The 26,960-nt window shown below is 34.5% G+C and overlaps 6 protein-coding genes across 7 annotated transcripts; 4 read left to right on the top strand and 2 right to left on the bottom strand.

Moving 5' to 3' along the window:
* Positions 1-569: 569 nt before the first annotated feature.
* On the bottom strand, positions 570-1,562 carry LOAG_02494 (hypothetical protein; the record flags this gene model as incomplete). The annotated part of the gene is made up of 3 exons (XM_003138032.2): positions 570-695; positions 1,150-1,324; positions 1,459-1,562. 3 exons carry the CDS (start codon positions 1,560-1,562, stop codon positions 570-572), a joined length of 405 nt encoding a protein of 134 aa, XP_003138080.2.
* Positions 1,563-4,566: 3,004 nt separating this feature from the next.
* Positions 4,567-7,281, bottom strand: LOAG_02493 (CDP-alcohol phosphatidyltransferase). The gene is made up of 4 exons (XM_020446021.1): positions 7,161-7,281; positions 5,466-5,650; positions 5,098-5,282; positions 4,567-4,843 (listed from the first exon to the last, which is right to left on the bottom strand). The coding sequence occupies exons 2-4, from the start codon at positions 5,641-5,643 to the stop codon at positions 4,574-4,576; spliced, it is 633 nt and encodes a 210-aa protein (XP_020303589.1). The 5' UTR covers positions 5,644-5,650; positions 7,161-7,281; the 3' UTR covers positions 4,567-4,573.
* An 837-nt stretch (positions 7,282-8,118) lies between these two features.
* On the top strand, positions 8,119-13,053 carry LOAG_02492. Of its 2 annotated transcripts, none has more exons than XM_020446020.1 (9): positions 8,119-8,271; positions 8,558-8,695; positions 9,087-9,263; positions 9,439-9,585; positions 9,724-9,870; positions 10,315-10,381; positions 10,448-10,628; positions 10,750-10,928; positions 12,877-13,053. In XM_020446020.1, the coding sequence occupies exons 1-8, from the start codon at positions 8,188-8,190 to the stop codon at positions 10,763-10,765; spliced, it is 957 nt and encodes a 318-aa protein (XP_020307008.1). In that variant the 5' UTR covers positions 8,119-8,187; the 3' UTR covers positions 10,766-10,928; positions 12,877-13,053. The 2 variants fall into 2 exon arrangements, with proteins under 2 accessions (XP_020307008.1, XP_020303588.1); XM_020446019.1 differs by lacking the exon at positions 12,877-13,053 and adding an exon at positions 11,293-11,971.
* Positions 13,054-14,452: 1,399 nt separating this feature from the next.
* LOAG_02491 (FKBP-type peptidyl-prolyl cis-trans isomerase-12) lies at positions 14,453-15,340 on the top strand (the record flags this gene model as incomplete). The annotated part of the gene is made up of 4 exons (XM_003138029.1): positions 14,453-14,489; positions 14,807-14,877; positions 14,978-15,067; positions 15,212-15,340. 4 exons carry the CDS (start codon positions 14,453-14,455, stop codon positions 15,338-15,340), a joined length of 327 nt encoding a protein of 108 aa, XP_003138077.1.
* A 1,069-nt stretch (positions 15,341-16,409) lies between these two features.
* Positions 16,410-18,069, top strand: LOAG_02490 (hypothetical protein; the record flags this gene model as incomplete). The annotated part of the gene is made up of 5 exons (XM_020446018.1): positions 16,410-16,494; positions 16,861-17,002; positions 17,180-17,370; positions 17,499-17,638; positions 17,872-18,069. The coding sequence occupies 5 exons, from the start codon at positions 16,410-16,412 to the stop codon at positions 18,067-18,069; spliced, it is 756 nt and encodes a 251-aa protein (XP_020303587.1).
* A 2,324-nt stretch (positions 18,070-20,393) lies between these two features.
* LOAG_02489 (hypothetical protein) lies at positions 20,394-22,125 on the top strand (the record flags this gene model as incomplete). Its single annotated transcript, XM_003138027.1, has 4 exons — positions 20,394-20,556; positions 21,422-21,444; positions 21,604-21,657; positions 21,949-22,125. The coding sequence occupies 4 exons, from the start codon at positions 20,394-20,396 to the stop codon at positions 22,123-22,125; spliced, it is 417 nt and encodes a 138-aa protein (XP_003138075.1).
* Between the last annotated feature and the right edge of the window lie 4,835 nt (positions 22,126-26,960).

The raw sequence follows: 26,960 nt of genomic DNA, 5'->3' as shown, positions 1-26,960 counted from the left end.
CAGAAATGAACAGAAACTGAGATAGCAAGAATAATAATATCTTACGCATAAATATGATTGACTGCAGAATACGAAACCACTACACATATATTTATATTATGCAGGAAAAATATGAAACAGTAAACCTATATTGATGCAAACGGAATCCTCCCAGACAATCCATCAGAAAAAATTTATATAAGAAACTATTACTGAACCTAGTGAAGTTATTTACGTTATATCATCAAATTAATTAGTGATGCAATTTATAATTTCAACAAAAACAACCAAGTGAGGTAAATGTAAAGTTACCCCTATCCAGAAAATATTTATAAATGCACATTCTGCTACATGTTACTCATATTCACAATCAAAATACCGTGTTCATAATAGAAAATTCCAGAAAATATCTGCTACGGATAATCCCAGAAAAGATCTGTCACGTAAAATTCCTAAAAATGTTTTTTATGGAAAATTCCAGAAAGTATCTACGTCCCATCAGATACAACCCTCTAAAAACACCCGAGCGCTTATCCTACAACATTTGTTTTCATTTGAATTCTCTGTGAGGAAGAAACCCGATCACCAGTTTATGGCTCGTTTGTAAAAAATGTTTCTTCGATATTGCCATATTTTTTTCTTCGATATTCGATTTTGCTAGCTATCATCTCGTATTCGTTACTTTCGACTGCTATCAGTTTTCGACAATCCAATTGCTGAATTGGAGAGTATGCCATTTTTAAAATGTTACGTGTATGTGATGTACGTGGACATGAGATGTATGTGACGTAAGTATATGGGATGTAGCGTACGTGACGCACGTAGGAGTGATGTGTGTGCGATGTACGTATATGTGGCTTACGTTTGAGGTGCATTTGAGGCACGTGCGAGTGGCGTACGTGTGGGTAACGAGTATGCGACGAATGTATAAGTGACAAGTGGCGCATGTGTGTTTGTTGCTAACGTGTTATCGACTTATGTGACGTAAGTATAGGTAACATAGATATACGTGACGTGCAAGTGACAAATATATGTAATGTATGTATGTGATTTAATGTGTGATGTATCTGCGTGCACAATGTGCAAGAGCACGTACGCATTAATGTTACATTTGACTGAAGTATATGTCACGGTATATTCGTGATACATGCGTAAAAAAGTGTGACACACCTCCACGTGACACATATGTAACGTAAGTGAATGTGAAGCACACGTGACGTGTATGCGGCGTGTGCGTACGTGATGCACCTGCATCTGACGTGTATCTGCATGAGATAGTGCATCCGATGTACATGTGATGTGCATGTACTGACGTGTTTGAGAGGCACGCGTGATTGGCGTACACCTGAAGAAAGCATATGTGATATGTGTGACATGTGAGTACGCGCACGTTTGTATTTGACGTGCACGTTTGTATTTGACGTGTATTTGACGTGCATGTATGTATGAGCATGTATATACGAAAAGTACGTAGAGTACCTCTGGATGTAACTTGTAACGTGTATATCGTTACCGTGACATATGTATGCGCGACGTATACATAACGTGCGTTCGTGCAAAGTACGTGTGCATGAGATAAACATGTTGAGTGAATGTGCCGTGCATGTATAAGACGTGTATGTGACGTAGTCACGTGTACGTGAAGTCTCTGTGACGCATGAGTGACATGTAAATCATGCGTGTTTGTTGCGTGTTCGTGACGTGTATACCACGCACGCCTGCGTGTGACATACATGTGTATACGCGTACCATCATGTAAATTTTGTCATGTCGCACACATGTCTGTCACATTAACGTACGTCAAGTCATATGCACATCGGATGCACTACCTCATGCAGACGCACGTCAGATGCAGGTACATCAATACACACACGCCGCATACACGTCACGTATACTTCACATTTACTTGGTCGCATATATGTCACGTAAGCGTATGTCACACTTTCTTGCACGTGCATAACAAACACACCGTGATATACACTTCACTCATACGTAATGTTAATACGTACGTACTCACGTATGTCATGTACGCAGATGCATCGCAATTAAGTCACACACACATACACACATTATGCACAAAGTTTATCGCAGTATTTATCGCTGAAATATGGATTGCTTTACACAGTTCTAAACTTAGCTCTGAAATACATCATAGATTATGGCACACAAAATTATACTGTTATTCAGCACATGTAATCTTATATTGTTATCTAGAATATGTAAATTTTTGCAGTGTCCCAAGGGTACATAGAACAGTAATAGGTAATTTGGGGGAATTTTATAAATTATATATTTTACGGCTATCGTCACTTTCAAAGGGTGCCAACAATTGTCGGAAAAACTGAAGGAAGTTGTAATGAATTTGTTGTATTCAGTAAAAGAATTTGTTGTATTGAGCATTTCAGGAATAAAAGATTCATCACAAAAATTATACAACGTTACACAAAAATTATACAACGTTTTTCCATGTCTAAACTGATCAATCTGTTATATAACGCTCAATCCTGTAAAAATATCTTTTTCCTTTGATATTGAGATTGTATGCAACTGCTAAATAATTTGTAAAACTTTATCTTATTACAAATCTCTCTCACAGTTGTGAGGAAGCTGCACATCCGGTAAAATAATTTCTATGTAATTTCCTCTTGGACAAGAGGAAAAAACTAATTCTGTATGTTATCGTAAGCCCAACCTACTTATGGCAATGTAAAGGCTACGAGAACGGATTCTCGGCACTCTTCAGTAAAATTTCTTGGTCGGACATTATATCAGCGCCAGCTTTGTCTCCCTTAACTCAACGATAATCATTCCTATTCAAAATTACTGTACTAGTCCTATTTCATCCTCTCTATTTTATATTACCTAATACTATTGTATTATATTGGTTGCTATAATTCTACTATTCAATAAACCTTCCCCTTGCGACTCATTACATCAACAACAAACAACAAAACTTACCGACAACAAAAGACTCAGTGAGCATTTGACTATTCTGGAGTTTTTAAATGTAGTAAGAATAGATCAAACTGGACTTAGAAATCTGAAATAGTCTGGAAAAAGTTTGCCAGGAAATGACGCTGTCGGAACTCATTCATTCTCTTGCTTCAAATTTATCTGGAATTTGAATAATGATTATGCAGCGCCCATTTCCCATATGTATGCAGTCTCGTGCTCAAACCTTCGCCGTCTACAATTATTTCAATATTGCGCTGTACAAATTTTATTAAAAAGGAACTATTCTCCATTGTTTCAAATATCTGAGAAAGATGAAATAATGTTTTCGAAGGTTTTCACTGAAGAACATCATCAAGTACAAGAACAGCCGTAATAATGTACTGAATCTATGCAACATAGGAAATTTGCTTCAATAATCCTGCACGAACCACTTTCACAACTATGCGCTTAATCTAGATTAACTCGACCATTGTTAAATCTTATATGTTAAATCTACCTGATTACTTATATCAGCACTGTCAATTGCCAGGAAAACTGTGTGTTATCTACTCCTCTACGATTCGGATGAATTAGGATGAGCACTACTATTTCAAATTATTTTCGGGCAAAAAACGAAATGAAATTTTATTAATTAAAAACATGAAATTACCACCAATGAAACGTACAGCAGTAGTAAAGGAAGTAATAATCGCTACTAATTTCGAACATAGCATGACAAAGTAATAGTGATACTATTAACAAAGGATAAAAAAAACTTCGCATGTAGGAAACGCCGTGAAAGATTTCTCAAATCCCAATCAACTTGGTTTCTGAAAAATTCAACCAGAGTTTGAACGGAAGCGGCAATAAAAAGAACAGGAATGAGAATGAAGCAATCACTACTAATACTTCTTACATTCTTTTAAAATCCACCATAAATATTTACGATTAGTAATAAATATACAAATACAGTATGTTACAAGCTACAGTTGATGACTGACAATGATATTCGTGTACAATATCAACCAAACTGACAAGACAGGTGCTACCAAATAGTTGTCATTCTCAAAAGTATTGATGAAAATTAGTTACGGATGAGAACAGTAATACAAAAGATTTGAAATGCTGTAGAGAATTTTTACACTCTGATTTAAGCAAAAAATGAAATTCAGTTATGGTGTTTGGGAATTAATATCACATGTATTACGACTGGTCGAAGAATCCTTGTCGCCGAGTTTTTGTTTTTCCCAATTTTTATTTTTTCTTTACGAGAGAAGGGAAAAAGGTACGAAACTGCAAACGTTTCGAAACGATGCACATTTTGAGAGGATGGAACAAAAATTCGTATTACAAACAAAAAAGGATTGCATAAAAACATTTAAAAGAAATTCGAAACTAACTGAACTAATTATCAAGCTAAAAAAGTACGAAGTTTTAAAAAACACGAAAATTTAGGAGCATTTCACCGCAAAAGCCATGGTGCATTTGAAAAGGGAAATTAATCATTCTTAAAAACGCCAAGTGCTATACATCAAAAGCGCAGCAGTAATTGGAAATGACAGCTATTAAACTACTAATTTACTTAAATTACGAAAACAAACAAAACGCTATATACAAAATAAGGAAGTTAACAGCTAGCCTGAAAAAGAACAGGCACTTTTCACTTATTTTGCTTTATTATTTCCTGATCTTTGACTACTAATGTTTGTGCGGCAATGAAAAGATGAAGTAAGCTAATCATTGATTTTAACAGGGCAAAAGGAAAAAAAAGTGTCGCTAGGAATGGAATGAGATGAAAACCGTGGATACCTGGACCAGACCAGAAATGACCAATATATATCAAGCTGTAGAACGCCTCGTTTCCCAAACACATCACAAAAAGGAATAAGCGAGATGTATAGTACAGATGCAAAACTGCATTTTGAGATTGCTAGAAATAAAAACTAATTTTGACTTCAATAAAACAACGAAAAATCTTCAAACATGCATCTCAATTCCCTCCTCTTTACATAAAAGAAGGTACGAAATTCTCCGTTATGCACTCAAACTAGACCATATTCACCAAAATGGGCTTATAAATGGAAAGTTCTGATGAATATCTTAAATCACGTCGTGTTTTCCATCATGTTGCTCAAATTCCATACATGCTAGCTCTCAAATCCGTAATTGTTGTTCAAAACTTACTTTGTGGGTCACTTTACCCGTCACATCGCTAGCGTGAAAATGGAGCCAATGCGAAGCAATATCAATCACAGCTGACATCTGGAAATAAAACAAATAATCGGGATAGAAACATCCGCAACACATTACTAATGCCATGAGAGCACAACGGTCCGTTAACATGTCAAGCATAGCGCCAAAACGTGATGCTGAAAGTAAAATAAAAAATGAAACAATTTTTAAACAAACTAAAAAAATCCAGAAAAATTCAGCCAAAAATAAGAATTAGATTTCGAGCTGATGCATAATTCTAAATTATCAACTTTAATGCTTCTAAAAGATTTCAGTTTATTAGAAAATTCGACTTATTCACAAAAAGAGATTTGACAAACACTGATTATACAGCCGTGCCACATATCCATCAACAGCATCCGAAGCAGCGCTCAGAATATAACAGATTGCCGCACGCCATGGAGCATAGTTCATAGCTTCAAATGATACCACAGCTAGGATAATGCGCAAATATCCAACCAAATTTGGATAAAAAAGCCAAACGTTCGTTTCTGCCATTATCAATCTTAAATATTGAAAACGAAATTTTTTATTTCATGCAAAACGATGCCTGTGGTAACAAACATGATCCATTATTTCTTGAATCAAGAATGCTTGACAATAAATGTAAGAATATACATCGGAGGATAGAAAAAAGAGAGGAAGGAAAAAAGCAAGTGAAGGAAAATCGATACGAAACAACAAAAAAATGGTTTTAAAAAACATACAAAAAGGTTACGCATAGCTGTCAGAAACAATCCAATCCTTTAGCTTTATTAATATAAAAAGACTTGAAAAGACACTTCTCTACAACTATTGCCAAAAAAAGAAAATAGTAAAACGAAAAGATCCATAAGATGGATGGAAACTAAAATTGACGGGTTACCACATTCCCGAAATACTATTTTTAAAGTTGATGAGTTACTACATCACTGAAACACTATCTCGACACTCTGTGTTTCGAATTGTTTCAAATTCCTTCTCAGATATCAAAATGCTCAGTAAATATGAAACAGAACTATAGATTTTGGATAACGTAATAAGTTAAGACTTTAAAATTGACAAATTAAAAAAGGCCAAGACTTTGAAACAACCAATTAAAAAGTTATAACTTTGAAACTGACCAATTAAAACAGAAGTCCAACAAAAAGTGATTTTTTAAGATTTTTCTGGAAGGAAGAAACATGCATCCAGTGTGTATAAGTATAGTAGAGCATGAAGTAGGTCCTTGCTGACTAGAAATGTAAAAATCGATGATGATGATGCACATTCTACTACTTATATTTGCGTGGACTGAAAACAAAAAAGACAATCACTGATTCAAGGAACATTATGCACCCGATTCATTGGCATTATTAAAAAGGGCGCTATTAAAAATGCAGGACTAGAGAAAATAGGAAACAGGAAGAGAATTTTTGATGGACCACAACCGATAAGTGAATGAAGACGTTACTCGAACTGCGAGAGCGTCTGAAATACTGTTATCATGTTTTGCAAAAAACTGCTTGAAAACAAAACAGGAGAGGGAACGAAAGAGATCAAATGACATTAACGGCAAATTAATAAGAATAAAAATTCTCTTACAAAAAAAAAAAAAATTAAAAAAATTAAATAAGAATAAAAATAGTACAAGGTCTATTTTTTTCTTTTTTCTCATCTTGCAAATGTTGCATAATTTAAGTCTAAAATGCAATTTTTTTGTCATATGCGCAGCTTTCTGTTAAATATCTTAGGCCTAACATAGTGAATTAGCATTAACTTGCCAATCACGTGCGATCGAAATACCCGACGGGGTATTTAGTTCGTTTAAAAAAAAAGTAAATAAGTGTTACCAAATTATTTTTATACATTAATGTTAGTTTTTACCTTGGTTTCAAAATGAAATTTGCATGGAACCACAAGTCCGATCAGTTAAATTTCCGGTATGACTGTGCACGATTTTGATTACAAAACTTATCCACTTTACAAGTTTCTGGACTGGAAACATTATGAAAACAGAAAGAATGTGTAACACGAAGGAAAGTAGATAAACTCGCCTTAGCCTTGTTGACAATCAAAACTTCGTTATTATACTTTGCTTTCCAAGAGGAACATCACATTGATCGCACCCTTGCATTCTTTATTTCATTTCATTTCAACCAATTTCGAAAACATCCTGCGATATTTAAAATAAAAAATATTTATCGCACAACAGATGAGAACTATTCGAAAATCACTAGGTTTGACCGCACAAAGTATGGTGGAACAGCGAGAGAGGGGAAGGTACGAGAGTTGGCGGAATACAGTACTATGACAGATGCGCGAATTCTCGAAAATTATATAATGTAGAATCGCTAGAGAAAGAAGAGATTCATTCTACTAGAGGGTTAAGGTAGATGGAGAACAGTAAGAGGATTGATTCAAGGATGTTATCTTCCCGTTTAGTTTAACAACGAGTGGTTTTGAATATAGCTTCTAGAGCGCTATTGTTGAAGCCTTGAAAGCGAGAATCAAGAAACCTCGGGCAAGTTTATTAAAGTCTGCTGCAAATCTCAGCCTCTGTTCCACGCTAAAATTGTTGTTACAATGTTAAGGACGAGGGATGGATTTTTGCATTGAAGACATCGCGAAAGTTTTTAGGTACGGGATGCATTTGTTTCATACTGGGACGCATCGAGGTATCTCGGGAGTAGTTTTAGGAGTACATCTGGAAGGGAGTTCGTCCACTGTGTGTTTGTTATTCTTAGCACTAAACGGTTTAACTACTCTTCCTCATCTTTGGCCCCGTTTAGAATTACTGAATCATGCAGATCCATTCCAAGATGCACTCGCTAGTCGGCGCTAACGCGCTGCGCAGAACGAAGTGCGGCGCAGCTCTTAGTAATTCATCGATGCTTATTCGTGAAGGGTTAACAAGGTTTTCTTGAAGAAGTGCCAAATTTTGAAACTCGAAATCCCATTTAGAATGTCTTTTTTTTTTTTTACACATATGCAAATTGCTCTAATTTTAAACCCTTCAGATTTTAACTTGTTTTAACCGCTCCTCGAGCTAAAGTTATCCAAATAGCAGAAAATATAGAGAAAATGGCCGCTACAGCAGCAGCAGCACCAGGAGCAGACTTCCACTATGGCAATGCTGCGGGCGGTGGTGCTGGATATAATGGAGCGGTATGTGTCTATAAGCCAGTTATTTGGAGAATGCAAATAATGAGTGACTAGGAAACTTTTTCATTTGGGGGGGATTTTCTTTTCTTCAATTCTTTAATCGGCTGTTGGATTTTTTGACTCATAGACCATGATTACTAAATTTTTGTTGGTGCCCAGCATGCCCCGTAATTGCTAAATTTAAAGACCTAAGTTTATAAAGTTTCATAAATGAGTTTGTTTTTTCGTCATTAAATATATAATAGTATATGTTGTTCTGATAAATAGATTTACTTCGGAATGACTTCAGGGTGGACCGCCGGGAGCTTTCCCTGGTGGTTACGGTGGCGCTCCAGGAGGTTATGGAGGATATGGTGCTCCAGGTTATGGTGGTTATGGTGGTTATGGTTATATGGACACTCAAAGTCCACTTGATGCGGAAATTCAGGTTCGTAAATTCATTATTACAAGAGATAACGAAAAGATGGTGATAAATAAGCGGCGCATCTCTAGTTGTGGCTGCTTGCTCTATTTACGATATTATGCTGGCGGATATGAAGGGAAAAGGAAGTGATTTTTTTGCCAATTTTATATAAATAGTGTTTGGCAAAAGCCTTTGCTTTTAGTATTTGCCATAATTCGTACATGTGCACCCATACTTAGAACTTCAAAGTGATACAAAAAAAAAAAACCAAAAGGTCGGTTGCGAGCCAAGTAAATGTTCAAGCCCCTTCCATAACAGAGGTGCTGTTTACTCGTTGATATTTCCTTATAGCAGAAGTCAGCGAATGTATTCCTGACTTTTTGAGTGGGGGATTTCAATATCAAATGATTTCCAGGTCGTTATTCGCGAAATACACAATGAGCAGCAACTGATGGAACAAGGCGGCGAATGGGGTGAACAGTTCAAAAATGCCAAACGATTGTTAGCTGCTGAAGCAGACAAATTAGAAAATTCCATTGATCCAGAGTGGCTTGAAGTTGATATCGCTAAACCAATTAAAGTCTCCAAGAAGGTCAAATCTCACTTGGTTTTTGTTTGTGAACTATAAATTATTTGGTGTAGATTGCTGTTTTGTCGCTAGTGTTGCATTATTCTGAAGGCAGCATTTAACTAAGGCCAGCAAAGAAACTGAATTATGAGATTAATATTTGAAACAAATTCTTTTAATAAAAACTTCCTCATTTCAGGTTCTGATCCCCAACTTCAGGCACCCGCATTTCAATTTTGTTGGTAAAATTTTGGGACCAAAAGGAGCAACTTTGCAGGCAATGGCGAAACAGTTCAAGTGTCACATCTATGTACTTGGTCGTGGTTCCACTAAAGATCGCGCCAAGGTCTTATAAGCTTTGTTTGTGTTCATCATCCCAAGTAATAGCCAATGAAAGGATTAAGGATCATTGTCATTAAATCTTTTCCTTAATTAGGAGTTGTCTGGAAATGTAGAAGTTAGTGAACATATTTTTTTGTAACAGGAACAAGAATTACTGCAAAGTGGAGATCCGCAGTATGCCCATTATGGTGGGCCACTGCATGTAAAAGTAGAAACAATTGCGCCAGCACATGTTGCATACCAGCGAATAGCAGGCGTTTTAGAGCAGCTTTCTGGTACTTTGCAACCAGTAAGTTCTCAGTTTCTTTCCTTTTTTGTTCTGTTTTGTGGTTCGACAAAAGTCTTGTGGTTTTAACTTTCTAGAATGAGTCTGAGTCAGTAGTTGTCATTTATCACTTGTAGTTGTTTATTAACGTTAAATAGTTAAAGATAAATTGTTCAATGCTGAAAATCCAAAAAAAGAAAAAACTGAACTTTCGATTTTTATATGACATTGTTTAATACCTCCTGTTAGCACTGTTCAGCATTTCACTTTATTGGTTTTGTGATAAACTAAAAAGTTGTATAGGTTTTGCGGAAGAACTTATGGTTTCAAACAGTCAAAACACTGAATTTAAGTCGTACATCAGTTGATCTGTCGATGATTCGGATCACTGTGTTATGACTTGTTTCAAGTAGTTTCTGGTACTTTTTTTCTCTGTGCTATCTAATGCCACCAAAACAATTTTTTCAGACACGAGATGAAACTTTTGACAAGATGAGTAATCAAGGTGGAGGAGCGGGTGACGGTGGTGAAAAAGGTATTCGTTTTGATTGAATCTTCGAGTTTACTAGTAATAGCTCTCTCCTAAAATTTCTCTTTGTAGCAGATGGTGGAGAAGACGGAGGTGACGATCAGCCAGGTGGAGGAGCAATGCGGGGAGGAAGAGGAGGTTTCCGTGGTGGTAGAGGTGGGGAACGTGGTGGTTTCCGAGGACGTGGCGGTGATCGAGGAGGAATGCAACGTGGTGCTTATAGAGGCGTTCGAGGGGGTGGTGATCGTGGAGGGTAATGGAAAACATTTTTTCATCTCAAAATAACTGAGCAGTTGTATTGCTTCCGGAAATATTTATGTACTACTGATTACTGCTACATTTGCCAAGTTTTCATGTCATATTTTTTGTTTCAGGTATCGTCCGTACTGAATGCAATCTTAGATAACCCATGTCTTCAACAGTTCCATAATTCCAAGTTAAAACAATCTAAAAATGTTTTTACCCACGTTTTTTCAACTCTTACTCATATCCCCTCCAATTTTTGATCTACGTATCTCAGCAAATCATCGCATTCTGTAACAATACAAATATGGTTAGTTGTATTTTTTAATGAGTTTTTAACGGCCTGGTGGGAGTAACAAAATTAAATTGATAACACAGGTGATTTTGAGTTTCCCTAGAAATTTTGCTTTTGAAATATTTTGTTCGTGTCAGCTTGCTTTTGATATTATCTTGGGTAAACAATTATTCTCATCTTTCTCTCATCCAGTCAACTTAATCAATATCTATTACTTTTACTTTAACTTCCACTGGGTTATTCAACAGTTATTCAAAAGTCTTAACTCAATCATCATTAAAAGACTGTAATTATAATAAGCAAGCTGTTTAACACTGTCAGGGGTGAGGCAATAAAATATATATTCAATCAATGCAATGAAATATAATTTATCTTACAGGTGGTATCGAGCTTCCTCACTCAAACATAAAAGCTAAACTTAAATAATCGGCAATCTTCAAATTAAACTCTCTCAAATGAAAGTGATGAATGAGAAAGAGAAAATTGGATGGTCACGCTGAGATCTGCAAATTTTTAAAAAGCACAAATTAAATTTTTCAGTGTTAAATTTTTAAATTTTCAGTGTTAAGTATTTTGCTTTTTTGTCTTTTTTTAAGTGGTAATATTCATTTTTCTAGAACTTAGTCGTTATTCTAATAATATCGGTTGCGGGTGGTGCTGCATAGATTTTGACAATGCGCAGAATGGCTTAAATAATTCAAAATCTGGTGTGTGCGGCATGCGTAACACTTCCCCTCCCGTATTAAAGTTTTTTAATTTTTTTTTCTGCATTATTCGGTAAAAATGGAGGTCACTCTTGACCTTGATGGCCTAACTCTTAGAGATAATAATCTATAATAGATTTACTTCACATCAACAATTAAGATGTTAGGTTTAAAAAAGAATTAAATATAGCAGCCCATCCGCAGCTTCTCTCAAGTGTTAAAATTTGTTCACAGTTATATTGCTCGAATCCACCAGTAAAATGTTGTTCTGTTAATGTGGGGTTTTGTTTAACATTAAATCAGTAATGACGTGCTAATTTTGGATTAATGTGCAAACTGCTTTGTTGAAAATTTTTGATGGAAGAAAATTCATCTATCAAGAATGTAGATAGAAGTAGTGGTAGTTCAAAAAATTGTTAGGAAAAAAACATTTCATTAATGAAGTCTAGGAGTGAGATAACGAGATTAGGAACGAAAATTTTTGTGTTTTTTAAAAAGTCTTCTGCAAAAATCTGTAACAGAAGCGAGAAAAATCCTATTTCTACAGCTTCGAAAAAGCTGTTGGTATTTATTGGGTGATATCTAGAGAGCAGCGCTGTAATACGTCTCTTCTTATGAGGTCTTAAATTCTGAAGTTACAATAAGTACGCAGGATCTATATCTACTGCCCAGGGTTCTGATATTAAAATAATTTAATCCTACATTTAAATGCAAAAATACTGATCATTTTGTTTATTAAATGATACTAATACAGAATTTGACAAGGGATTTGTGATGCTTGCTAAGTGTGCCTTTGCTTTTGATTCTAGGTCAATATGCCTAAGGTCTGGAAATAGTACGAGAAAGGAAGTTGAGACCTGACTATCTGTCTTTAGCTCTCTTTCTGCTTAAACCGAAGTTAGCCTAGGTTAGAAGGAGAGTGTTGTGATTTGTGGTAATTTATTTGAAAGAATCTCAAATTCATATATAGAATGAAAATCTATACTGCAATATTTAACGAACAAGGAACAAAAAATGTTAAAAAACCGAAAACATGGATGTAAATCGGCATTTAATTATATATGGTTAAGTTTATCTTCATATATTTGTGGAATTTTGAGGTAAGACTTGAGCGAAATCTAACTTTCACCGTAGATTCAATCTAAATTATAACAGGAATAGTGTTCAAAACAACTTCCACTATTTTCCAAAAAAAAAAAAAAGAAATACATAATGTTGTAAGTGGATTTGGATATTTACTACTAATAAGCAAATTTCAGGACCATTGATCCTATATTCGGGTGAACATCGATCTATGATTTCGTGACGCAGTGTTAGCTTCGGGTGGCTGTGATCTCAGAATGTTGCCAGTGCCTTTGCTACGCTATTAAGATTGTTGTCGTTGTGTAAATATTCTTGACTTATATTAATTTTTTCTAATAAATTTTTTAATAATAGTGGCTTTGATGAGGTAGAACTCGTTTTTTCGAGGTCAAACATCTCTCCAGATGGTGTGGGATCTGGAAGGATTTTAAACCAGTAATTCTTGGATGAAAATATTATAGTTTAAGTCGTGAGGAAGAAGAGGAAGTTAGCTTGGCGGTATGGAAAGTGATATACATATGGGCTCTATGTAGTGTAAGCTAGGGCTTTGACGAAGCTTTAAAAATTGGAAGTAAGTTTAAAGTTAGAAGGAAGAAACATCCGAAGTGGTTCAAGTTTTAAGTGAGGTTCGTGCGTTTGGCATTTGCATGGTTTTCGGAAAAACAATTTTATGTCATTCTTGGCAAATTGTAAAGGGATGTTATTTGATTAGTCATTGTTTTTTTGGGTTGTGAGTAGTTATGTGTTGTATGGATTTATGGCAAATAAGCTTTTAAAGTTTCTGATTTATTAGCATTTGTCGACGCATAACTTTTGCGTCTTTGTAGAGTCGACAAATGACTAGTCGAAGCAGCATGGAGTTTATGCTGGTTGGCTGAAATGGAAAATGCTGAATTGAGGTGAAGGCAGTAAATAGGATTAGTTTGGTGAGAAGGAAAAAGGAGGGTTCACTTAGGAATTAGGTTATTTTTAATTTGTTTGCATGATATTTTCACCCTACTAATCTATGGGGAAAAATTCCAAATGAATGCTAAAACTAATCGGTATTAATAGGGTTAGGGAAACTATCCAAAATTTGGTATTGATTGTTTATGATGTCAGTAATTGTCTATGTAAATATGTTATGTACTCCTTCGTTTGAATGGGTAAAACTACTGAAGTACGCTTTGCAGCACTTTTTACAGTCGCTTCCTTGCATTTTAAATTTCATTTTTGCTGTGAGCTTGAAATGTTGACTCTTCTTCTTTTACTCGTTCTGTACGGGTACATGTACAAATTTTGTCTATGTTCTGTTTATGTTCGTTCTGTCGTTTCCAAAGATCCAAATATGCCTTTCCGCTTTCCATTGCATTCCAATGGAAGTGGAAGAGCACATTTGGATTTGTTTTGTGGACATAACTTGGTGCATAAGTTTGATTTTTTTCGATCAGACGTATAAAAGGATGGAAAAATATAATTTTCTCCCCTATTTAGGTAAGAAGCAGGTCATACTATACTTTGCTTCACTGTTTCTTTTATTTAAATTCTATTATTAAGAATAGCTAAAGCCTTAAGTGAAGTGCATATGTAGAAATGCCAGATTTTGCAGTTGAGTTATGGGTATAAGAATCTGTTTCCTTCCTAAACATGCCGCTACATTTTGCTTCATTTTACTCTCGTATCATTGAAATTTTGAAGTTCTTCATTACATTCAATTTTTCATTATATTCAGCTTCCTGCACACCAACATTTTACAGTGTTTCTGAATTTAATATGCCGGTGAAAATCGATACTAACAAAGAAGGCGACGGTTAGCTTATGTTTCGCATTTCGACTGTTAATATTATTCACAGTTTCATGACTCGTTTTAATACATTGATTGACCTTATTTCCGGTTGTTAAAGCTATCTGATCCTTAATGGCGGATACGCCTCGATATTTTTTTGAATATTTTTTTAAGGTTTCTAAAACATGTGGAGTACATATTCTTTCATATTTTTACCTATATAATGGTAATGAGATGCTTAATATAGCAATGAAAATAATGAGATGTTTAGTTCAAATGTCCTGCAGGAGAGGTGAAATGTGCTAAAATGTTTTTAAAGAATAGATTTTAAATATTTTCAGGCCAAACATTTCCGAAAACGGGCCAAACTGTAACTTGTCACTATGTGTTGACTTTGGAAAACGGAGAGGAGGTAAAGTTTTCAATCGTTTCAGTGGTTTCAATGTAGTTCTTTCGCTTCAGGTTTGATTTCTTAATTTTTTTGATTTCTTAGTACTTAAGATCACTTTTAGATAGACAGTTCACGTTCACGCGGTAAGCCATTCAAATTCAGGATCGGCGCTGGTGAAGTCATCAAAGGATGGGACGAAGGTGTTGCAAAGGTTTTATTTCTCATACATTTAAAATGTGTTATCTTCTAGTTTTACCCCCCTTAAATTTTGTTATGCTTAGTCTTCAGCGACATTCATAGATATTGAACAAATTAGAAAGTGCAATGAGAATCAAACTTAATATGTAATTTACAGATGTCTGTTGGTCAACGTGCAAAGTTAACAGTTTCGTCAGATCTTGGTTACGGTAGTCGAGGAATTCCAGGCGCTATACCACCAAATTCAACTCTGATTTTTGATGTTGAACTTCTTAGTGTCGAATAAATGACGGTAGTGACCTTACTGTGTCGTTCAGTCGCTGCCATCTACCTCCAGTTATCTTTGCTTATTCGCAAGCTTTGGAAGTGTCAAGAGAATATTTTGGATTTTAATCCCCTTCTAAACGATCAGTTGAAGCCTTGAATTTATTTCTAAACTCATGGGGTTTCAAATTCCTTTTTGAAATATCCATGTGTTTTTTTCTCTCCCTCTCGATTACACTTGTTTTATTGTTGCTTCCAGTTTAGTAATATGTAGCTTTACTGATCAAAATGTCACTGGCAGCTACTTGCTGTATTTTCTTTTACATTAACATGCTGATAAAGTTTGTTTTACATCCTTAAGATGTTTATGCTTAATGCCGTGAAAAAATTATTTCTACTATAAGCTGTTGTTAGAAATTGAATAACGTTATATATAACCTTTTGATATTTCTGTTTATTTGTAACCTTCATATTGAAAGTATTTTTTTTTTTTTTGAAAAAGCAAGTTTTGAATTTTTTTCGTTTTGTATGTGCTTGCTTTCTCGTTCATTGTCCGGTTTGGTTTCATATACAATAGAAAGAGAATTAGTTTTGAGACGAACTTATCGTTATATTGTAAAATTTTGGACGTAATTACATAGTGGAACAGAAATAAATATCATGGATCACCAGAAGTAAAGTGGAGTTAGGGTTCAGGAATCCAGGAAGTTCAATACCTTGCAGAACAGAAATTGGTAATCTTCAACGTTTTTTAAGGTTATCTGTTGGCGCTTGAATAACTCAGGTTTGCGATTGGTGTTCGGTAAACTCCCATCTTGTATCAAGCTAACTGTAGATCTTGATACAATTCAGGTCGATATCTTCCTAAAGCATAAGGCATTGCTAATGTGAGGATTCGTTATTTTTGTTGCTGGATTCTTGATTTTGTGATATTCCTTTTCTGGGCCAAAAAAAAAACTGAAGGCTGATATGATAAAATGACTAGCTAAAAGGAAAGCAGTAACGAGCCATGTTTCCAGAGCCTATGTTAGCGTTGGATTGATAACGATTTCTTTTAGCTGTTGTAAAGCTCGAGTGAATTGTTTTGTGAAATGTGGAGTCAGCGGTTGTTTCAAATTGTTAGAAAAAGTCGGTGTTTACTGGTCGTTTCACCATCCACATCATTAGTTCGACCAGGTGAATTTCATTGGGTTGAAGTCGTGATTATATTATTATTTTGGAAGATGAAAGGTTGTCTAATAATTGAAGTTTGTTTAACAATTTGTTCGGGAATGGGGTCCTGAATGTTAAAGGAGTGAAGTATGAGCTGAGAGAATGATGGCCGATGTATTTTGAACTGTTTTAAATCCCAGTTATTGTTTATGGCATAATTTTTTTCCAAAACGCTGAAAAGCTTTGTTTTTTTTTTATTTTTCATTTTTCAGTGATCGTAATAAAATGTGTACATAGCGGAGTCACTGTATACAAATGTGAAATGAATTTCTCAATGATTTATAAGAATCTATTGTACACTTTACAACTGAGAAACATTTAAAGTTGCAGCTCGAAGTATGTTTATCCAGGTGCATGAAACTCCTAATCCAGCAACTCTAAAATTTATTCCGGGTAGAATGATTATGGGAAAAGGTAGAGGGACGCTTGATTTTGGTAACTTCTTGTCTGCAAAGAGAAGTCCATTGGCCATGTAAGCTTTCATTTATCCGTTTTTATGAGGAACCTTGTACATACCATCACTAATTTGTCCTCCTTTTCACTCGTGAAGCAAAAGAAGAATGAAAAGTAAATCCGGAGTTTTTCTTAGTTCAGTCGAAATTTATGAAATTTTCGTTTTGGAGGACAATAAGTTTTTTTTTTCCTATAGGGAACTGTTTCGAATTAACGGTGTGAAAAGCGTTTTCTTCGGTGAGGACTACGTTACGATTACAAAACAAAATGAAGTCGATGATTGGGCACTTCTAAAACCTGAAATTTTCGCAGTACTTATGGATTATCTTCAATCCGAGAAACCAATCATAAGTGAAGGTGAAATGCCAAAGGGCCCTGAGGATACTGGTGAGTTTCTGCAGATTTCTTAATGTAATATTTTTGTTTAAGGGGAAAAGGGAACTGCTCATTTTAAATTTATGATGTTTAACTTTTTACTGCACTTGTTTGGTAGGATTTTGTTTTCGATATTTAAGAAATACATCCGGAGGATAGTGATACAGTGGCAATGATCAAGGAATTGTTGGAATGCCGTATAAAACCAATGGTACAAGAAGATGGCGGTGATGTCATATATAAAGGTTTTCACGATGGTGTAGTGCATCTTAAAATGCAGGTAATGAGGTACCAAGAGTTAAAGTTACAAAAAAATCAGAGCTTCTGATGAATTTCTTTCTATGATGAATTTCTTGTCTGGGTTTACTACATTTCATTCCCTTGCATTCTTGTGTTTTCAATTTTTAAACATTTGATTCTATTTCGAACATTTAGGTATTCTTTTTTTCTTTAAAGTCACGGTTAAATTCACTTAGTTTCCAGTGGTCTGTAACATATAGTAATATTTTTCAGGGGTCGTGTACGGGATGTCCAAGTTCATCGGTGACACTTCAGTTCGGTATCAAAAACATGCTACAGTTTTATGTACCTGAAGTAAAAGATGTTTTGGAAGTGAAAGATGAGGCAGATGATGTTTTGGATTCTGCCTTCGATGATCTAATGGGCAAAATTAGGGTAAAACCAAACGCAAACAAGCGGAGTAAAGAGTGAACCTCCAAACTTGAGTGCTTTGAATAGTGCAACAGTAAAATTAAGAGTACTGGTTGACGACTAAATAAGATATTTCTTGATTTACATTTTTGATTCATATTTGCATCTTTACATTTGAGAATAATTTTCCCTATGTGAGTTTCATGTACAGAGGAAAGTAATGTCCTTTTCGATGATTTGTTTTTTTTTTATTGCGAAATTTCGGCAACAATAATAAGCTTTAATATTCGCTACTGCTGACTGTTGTTGCCACAAAGTTCAGTAAAGCAAACCAATCATGCATTCTCTACGCATGCAAGAGGTCTAGTGAATGCGAAATACTAAAAACTTCAACTGTTTAGTGGTTCCCAAGCAGCGACCCGCGAGAACTAAAATATAGTCCGCGAGCAGACGACGCGGTGCTTGAAAAACAGATAGGGGTTATTTTTATCAGTGTTTGATAAACTAATACTTCAAAAGTTACTGTTAAAATTTGTTTCCAAATCAACAGAATTTATTATTTCTGAACCTTATGGTTTCTGTTGCAAATAAAAAAGCCGAAGTGATTGGAAACCACTCTAACACAGTGTTGTCAGGTATGCAAATTCAAAGAGTAATGTCGAAGTTTATAGTCAGCTTAGTTGAAGATTTGCCTTTTGTTCTCAGTTTATCAATATCGTGTAAATGCAAAAAATATTTTACTACACCTGACTTCCATTTTACTTGATCACTTTAGTCTGTATATATTTTGAACACAAACATGAATGTTTCACACATACGACCAGAATATATTTGCTTTCTGGTAATTTTTCTTGAGAGATGGTTTATGATAGAGTTTCCTACCTTCCTAATCCTCGAAAATACGTTTGATACTCATACAAAGAGAGAGATTTTTTAACTGCGATATCAAACATCAACATCCTCACCACTTTATAGTATGGCCTGTTCAGTATTCGATAACGTCAAATCTATCAAATACTTATTTTCAAAAAAAATTACTTTGCCGCAAGAGCTGCTTTTCTTTCAATGGTAACGTTCTCAGTAACGTTATGGAATCAACACTTATTTTATAGAATAGTTCATCAGTATGCTTCGTGTTTGAATTATTGCTGCTGGTGCAGAAATTTAGTTTTGCTGTAGGCTCTCTAATTCTCAATTTCCTTCAAACCAGTAAAAACTACCGGAATTGAGGTATTATTAAAAGCCGTGATCTTAATTCAAATTGGATGTTAATTTATTCGTTCCTTTATTAAATTGCGACTAGCGATTTTGCATTCCTAATTAAAGATCATTAAGTTTAGGCTATGCTCTGATCCAGTTGTGTTGTTTTTAGTTCGAATGTTTTCGAAAGCAAAAATAATAAAATCATTAAAAATACCTAGTCTACCTAGTGATGGTGTGGTTACTGGGTAGGCCAGATATTTTTATCGTACAAGCTAGTTTAGCCATTCAGCTTTTTTATGAACTGCGTTCAGTACATATTGGTCATAATCTTCAACAATTTGGTCCGAATTGAATTCTGTCGCAAATTTTTCTAGAGTACAAAAACTAATAAATTTCTGGCAAGTTCCACTATCAATGAGGGAAGCATCTATTGAACATACATAATGCCATACGACTCAGAATTATGCAGGCTGTACCTTACCGTACACTTTATTTGATTGTCCAGATCACCTACCAATCAAATAAATACCTTTATTTGATTAAAACAAAGTAATCAGGTGTGTAATGTGAGAGATGGATAATATAGCATAGTAATTCAACGTACATCAAAGTGGAACACATTACTCAATCTCGTTATCGTTGAATTCACTCATTGTCTCCCTGCTTTTGCATAGCGCGTCACTTCTGCTGAACCTTCAATATTCGTCTGCTACTGTGTACGGAGATAATAAGCATGATTGTGTTGCGTTATCTCGTGTGTCAGCTCCAAGCTGGATTGGGAAATGTGGAGGTAGTAAAAATGGATGAACGGAATAGAGGATGAAGCAGGTATTTCTGGTACTTATACGGGGAATTACTCTGTGAGTTTTTCAATGTTTGAACTAGAAAACTCAAGAAGATGTCTTCTACCATAAGCAAAGAGAAAGAAAGTGAGCTATTGATGAAAAATTGGAAATAAGCTAGGAAAAATCAAACAGAAGCTTTAAAATCTATAAAATATTGGTGTAGATTTAATTAGTTGCAAATGCTAAAACTTCTCAATTTCCAGCGTTTGAAGTTAATTGGAAATAAGAAGAATGGAATTATGATGTCATTTTTTAGAGATATAATATGGTACAAGGTCTGCTGTTAGTGGTTATCATAATCCTCGGCGATGTATAATACGCGATAAAGTGAAACGAATGAAAACAATTGGTCGTCTAGACGTACTAACATTGTTTGTTCTTTCCGAAATACGCCAAAATATTGTTAGGTTGGAAAAACCATTGGTCCTATATGATTTGAAAACCTCGATCATTTGGGAAGCAAAAGCTAATGGCATTAAGGGTTGGCTTAACATGAGAGGTTAATTTGAGAATGATTGAATCTGGAAGTTCTGGAACTAAATAATCAGTTGAGTGGTCGAGAAATGCTTATTTCAAACAATGCGAAAGTTCCGAAGGGATCAAACTTCATTAAAGTTTATCAATTGTCTCTGGCACTGCTTTAGAACTTGAAAGTATAGCTCCCGATTCTAATTTCTTCGTACCAATTGAAATACAGTGGAAGTTTCAGTTATTCCATCGTTTAATTGCATAAAAATAAACTGCCGAACTCCAAGTTATATCAGGATAAGAAAGACTAGAAAACTGAAGACTGTGGGAACTGTTCTTACATGCGTTGGGTTAGGAATGTAAATAAAATAATTAATGGAAAATCTTTTCGATGATAAAAACATCCAGTCGTAAATTTGCTAGGTTCTCCAAATTGTTATGAAGACATAAGGTAATTCATATTCTACATTTTTTGAAATTCCAAGTACGACGTATGAGCTTGTGACCATATCCTTACGTAGCGATTCGTCAGAAATAATGATTTTTTGATAAAAATTCGTTTGCTCCATTCCGCCTTTGTATTTTTGTTTTGATATGCACGTATAATTTGTTACATATCATTGTTCTTGGTGTGTTTGTAATTTAGAAATTTTTGAGCAAAAAAGACAATTTCTCATGCTATTTCCAACTGATATTTATATCAGCTGTCTGCGGATATTAATATTGTTTCAACTCATATCTGACAGATTTTTGGATTGCCTCGGCGTTGACTATAGGAGATTCCAATTACGGTGTAACTTCAGTATTTGTGATTTTTTTGGAGTCGATTAGAACTATCGTTAATATGCGCGAAGTTTCACTGAGTTCACTCTGTTCTGTGCTTTATATTATTTTAGATCGTTCTCAGATTTCGCGTTCTGTTAATATCATTTCGTCCTTTCTTCGGTTATGTTGAAATATCTTGTAAGTTTTTTTCAAGCTGTTCCATATTCTTGGAATCTGGTCATCTTACTGTCATTTATTGCTATACATGGGTATTAATATATAGACGTGGGAATTAGCATCCGGAAATTTTCAGGCATCTTTTGGTATTGGAGTTTATGTTGGTATCTATCTGGATCAAAATCGTCAGGTGGAATATTTTTATTATTACTTTAACCAAACTGAGTAGCGCTGAATGACTTTAATCAAAGTAACGCAATTAAGAATGGTATCGAAAAATGAAAAATTGAACAAAGATATGAGCGGGCATGAGTATATTTTAAAAAAGGAATGATTATAAACGGTATGGACATTAGAAGTAAAAGTAATAAGCTGTTCTTAGACTAAAATAGAACATTGCGAAAAACAGCTGATGGGGATCAACAGAAATGTAGTCTGGAAAATATTTTGATTGAAGTTATTCAGAAAAAGGTCGTTTTAGATTCAAATGGTCTCTTCACCGAAAGAATTATTTAGTCGTTTTTTGGACGAAGCTGATCACTTCCTAACTGGTGTTCGTGAGGAAAATACGAGTAACCGGGATCAGGTGAGGAAGATGGAAGACGATTTCTTCAAGGATGTAGAGGATTGGTTCAAACCGAAGAAGCATTTTCCGTAATAGTTATCTTTCTCATGTATTCTTGTGTATATATGGCAGTTCTCTGTTTGACGTATTTTGACTTCCCTTATCTATGAATTACAGTAACATCATCCATTTTAAAAAGTTTTGAAATCTTGCTTCCTTTCAAATCCATACCGTTTATTTCAAACATTTTTTATTGGTAGTATACTGGCCATTGTAATGCGTGATTTGCAAGAGATATTGCTTAGTCATAAAACAACATAAATATTCCTCCTGCTTAAATTATACCGACGTATTTTGAGTGCCACCACTTTGTCTTTTTTTATCTCTATCATTCACATTTGGCATAAATGCAAGTGTGGCGTAAAACCCGATCTGTCCACTGCGCTTCATTGATGAACAACTAAAGGTCTAGGTAACTTATTCTAATTATCTTGGCATTTCACTGAACTCTGGGGTGGAGCTATCAAACAGAAGAATCAGAACGGAGTTGATGTTTAGATAACACTGGAACTTCCAAGTCACATGGTTCTCCTTATATTTTTATTATCCATCTCAAAATTATTACATTTCTCGGCATTCCCAGCTTATTTCTTTTTGCCAAAAATTATATTGTTGATTGTTGCTGGTATTGGTGAAAGCATTTTGTGTTTTAAACATCTAATCGAGAATTTATAGTACTTCCTCCTCCAAAACCCCATTAAAATTTTTAATAACTAAAAAAATTATTCAGTGATAAATATAATAGTGTGTCAAAGAGGCTTCTACAATCTTTTGCAAAAGGCATATTAATTTTACAGAGTGATCTTACAGACTTTTAAAAAATTTAAAAGGCACTTCTGACAAAAATGCAGATAAACATGAATGCAAATGCAAAAACTAATGGGGTAAGAATCAGGCATCATTTTCAACCTTCTTCGAACGGTTCTGACAAGAATCTTGAAACGATACTTTGAAAACCTTCAAATTTTTAGCGTTTTCAGAAAATGTGTCCATAAAATGGACGATGCGACACACTTCATTTAACAGTTTCGGAAAAATATACCGTCTTCAGGATATTAAGAACTGAAGAGAAGGAGGCGAGGCTGTCTGGTCATTTTGAAATGTGAGGAAACACTGGATACTAATTCATTCAAAAGATGTTGGCTGCGCCAGGCTGAAGCGTAGAAAGAATGGTTTCAATGCCTGTACAAATTTTCTCTTTACAGAAGTCAGGAAAGAAAAATTTGGGATAAGAATTGATGGTTGAATTTTCTTTGTAATACCTGCTAAAGATTACCAACCGGATATGGCAACTCATGTAATGTTATATTTAATAACATCAAGCTGTATTTCAACTGCGTGGTTGTTATTTGGGAGAGGAAAATCTTCAATAATTTTAACAGGAATAGTCTAATTTTGATAAAACGGATGATGAAGATATTAAATTTGTGGACAAATATTTGAGAAACAAAGATTTTAGGATTAATCTGATTGCTTGAATTCTTACTGACTTTGTTGCTTTTCAATATTCTTTTTTTTTTTGATTCGCACAATTCGACAAGGTCTATTTTACCTGGAATTTCGAGATGCCTATACTTATGTAATTATTTGTGGCTATGTTTCAAGGTGCTGCATACATGGCGTTGCAGCCATGAAAAGAAATGAGTAAAGAGTAAGGTAGTTTTATGCATCATTTCTAAATTCTTCGCTTCATCTTCCATTCCAACTTATGTTTTATCACATTCATTTATACTTCGTTTCAAATAACAACACCAATTCTTGTCAGTATCGTGTTGTAAATTAACTCATGTTGATTATCAAATTCATGCACAATGTCGATATATTTTAAAGAATCTCAAGTCAATTTGTCAGCATATTGTAGAGAACTTCAGATCATCTTCAGATCATCTTGGAATCAATCAATTCTAACTTCCTAGATTGTTGTAAGCAAACTCCCACTATACTATATAAGGGATACAAACAAACACAGAAGGAATCCCTTTCTATAAGTCATTCTACAATTTAGTAGTTTTCTACAATTCAGTTCTTCAGTCTGTCACTCATGCAATAGTATACATCCAAATCATTGAAAGAACTGTGGGATCCCAATTAATCAATCAATTCAACCAACTTGGTAACCAACTTTGTATTTAATATTCTCTGGAAATTTCCTTGCAACGTATAATACTTCTCCATCTATCAATAAACCGTCGTCAATCAATGTTCAACTGTCCCTGCACACCAAAATTTCTAAAATTTTCACAACAGTTTTTTGGTGTAAATTTAAGAGAGAACAATGCTTGCCTTAATTATCTTCAAATAAGACATAGGGCAAATGGTTGAAACAAGAGTAAACATCCATGTTTCCATTGCAAAAGTCCTCATAATACTGCATTATATTATGTCAAATACAAGGGTAGCGAATAAAATGTTGGATTAACCAAAGAAAGAATGGATTTAATAACCATAATCAGTTCAATAATTGAACGAAAGAATCAACAAGGAAAGGAACTCTTACATTACTCTTACATAATCAACCCAAAGATACCAAAACTACAGGAAGAGGCTTTTAGTGTTGTTTGTTGGTTTGCAGATACTTTTTATATCCAAGAATTTAGCAAATCGATTAAATCTAAATAAAAGGGAAGAAAATTGGGTAAATCATTGGGTAATGAGAGGCCTAAACCATATCTTTCAATCAAAGCAAAAATTGAAGTTAGCATTGGAAAAAAGAAAATGATTTTTGAGGTTAATATAATAGACTATTTGATAAAATAAATAACAAATAGTTAAATAAACGACTCTGACTTATCTATGATAAATCAAGACCAATTAAATGGTCAGAAGGGTCAGGGAACAGCCTGACATAGTTATTGGAGCCTATTGCTTCTTCAAATTTATTCAGCTAGATAAAGTCTAAAAATTTGAATCAGGATTTTTCTTGCTCTACACAAAATTTAGATTCATGATAGCTGGAGCATAGATAAATTCCACAATTCTAAGACAGTATCGATCAAGGCCAAATTAACGAATGTGACTAGAGTGTCCCAGACATAAATCAATTCTGGAAACTAAAACCCATAAGCATTCGGGAATAGCCTGATGCCAATGATAACGAGAAGATACTGGAACAATCCGAAAAAAACTATTACCAAACAAACAGGAAGATATCAAATTCGTTGGCCATGGAAATAATCCAAGGTAAACTTAAATGACAATTATGCTCTATGCCTTGATCGCTTAAAAATATTAACGAAACGATTCAGATTGATGAACATTTACTTTAGCGAGATGAAGAAGCAATTCGAGACCAACTAAATAAATTCCAATATAATTGAGGAAGTATGATCCGACATGGATCAGGACGATATTATTCATTACTTACTTCATCATGAAATTACAACTCCAAATAAAGCAATGACAAAACTGAGAACTGTTTATGATGCATCAGGACATCTTGAAGAAATGAAAAGTCTAAATGACGTCTTATATTGGGGGTCCAAATTTAGGGGGAGTATCACTTCATTTAAAATGAAAATGTAATAGTGGTTGATATATAAATTGCATTTCTACAGTTGAAATTGCACCAATTTAGAAAGAAATTACGCCCGATTTCTTCAGCTAACGGATACTCGAGGACAAAAGTAACTGAAGATTATATAAAATTTTGTCACTTTCAAAGAGTTCCTTTTGGAATGATGTCATCCTCCTTTCTATTATTAGCAACTTTCGACCATTACTTGGGAAGTTTTGGCAGTAAAATTGCTTTAAAAATAAGGATTCATTTATATGTTGATAATGTTACATTATTGGTAAAAGAAATGGAAGAAGTACTTCAAAAATACAATAAAATAAAATCTATATTTATCGAGACAGCAATAAACATTAGAGGATTGCTTTCAAGCGATGAAAGTTTCAACGCAAAATTATCAAGCCGAGGTAGGCCAAACAAAGGAAATTCTCGGCCTTAATTGGATTTCTAATAAGGTTACCATCCAAGTAAACTTAAGACCATGAAGTGGGAAAGAATTAACCAAAAGAACAAACTATCGGCATGATATTTGACTTTCATTATGATATTTGGGATTTCTTGTCCCTACGATAACACCATTCAAGAGATTTCTTCAAAACTTATGGAAGAAAAATAATTCTTGGGACCAGAATTGTAGCAAAAATTTTTATTTATATAATGCACACAGACAAATTTTTCTTTTCGATTTTAAATGGCAATAAAAATTTAACATTTTTTTGATATTAAATATTTTAATAGTATAATTTGAATAATATGATACATTGAATAAAGAGAATGGAGTGGAACATTTAGAAATGATGAAATGAAGTGAATCAATATTGAATCTTCCCAAATATCCTGAAAATATTATAGGAAAAAACAATTGTGGCCGTTTAGTGATGTAACATTGAGAATAGATGTAATTAAGAAATGACCCATCAACTAATTAATTTCTAAGGATTTGAATAGTTAAACAATTATTTCGATAAACTTTCATAATAAGCTTTACTGCTTACAGCATACAATTGCACTGTTCCACTTCAAATATTGAATAATTAAAATGCCTTTTCATTCATTTACTGTTCCATAAGGATTATGTGCCAAGAGTTTAAGCTACTCTGCTGCAACAGCCTAGTAATATTGCTGTGCTGAGATGTTGGAGACAGCCAGGCTAGAAACATTTGTTCTCATTTAAACTAACTGAGATTAGGAGAAACAAAGTATTTGAGTGCCGCAGAGTAATCATTTTCAACAAAAAATTTCAGTGTTAAAAGAAAAAATTTGTTACGAGGTAAAAAGCTTGCGGTGAGGAGAGAAAAAAAAGAGACAGAGGGAAGGAGAGGGAGAGAGAGAGAGAGAGAGAGAGAGAGAGGAGGAA

Source organism: Loa loa (genome assembly GCF_000183805.2).
Source record: "Loa loa unplaced genomic scaffold supercont3.20, whole genome shotgun sequence".
Classification (NCBI taxonomy): Eukaryota; Metazoa; Nematoda; class Chromadorea; order Rhabditida; family Onchocercidae; genus Loa; species Loa loa.
Note: the sequence above shows the minus strand (reverse complement) of the source record. Positions and strands in the feature narration are given on the sequence as shown.

Excerpts from the sequence above, each read along its gene's own strand:
- LOAG_02492 (XM_020446020.1), top strand. The coding sequence starts at position 8,188 with ATGGCCGCTACAGCAGCAGCAGCACCAGGAGCAGACTTCCACTATGGC. Across the intron at positions 8,696-9,086 it reads CACTTGATGCGGAAATTCAG|GTCGTTATTCGCGAAATACA; the intron begins GTTCGTAAATTC and ends AATGATTTCCAG. Across the intron at positions 9,264-9,438 it reads CAATTAAAGTCTCCAAGAAG|GTTCTGATCCCCAACTTCAG; the intron begins GTCAAATCTCAC and ends TCCTCATTTCAG.
- LOAG_02493 (XM_020446021.1), bottom strand. The coding sequence starts at position 5,643 with ATGGCAGAAACGAACGTTTGGCTTTTTTATCCAAATTTGGTTGGATAT. Across the intron at positions 5,283-5,465 it reads GGCACGGCTGTATAATCAGT|CATCACGTTTTGGCGCTATG; the intron begins GTTTGTCAAATC and ends TTTTACTTTCAG. Across the intron at positions 4,844-5,097 it reads CGGGTAAAGTGACCCACAAA|CAATCTCAAAATGCAGTTTT; the intron begins GTAAGTTTTGAA and ends TTTTATTTCTAG.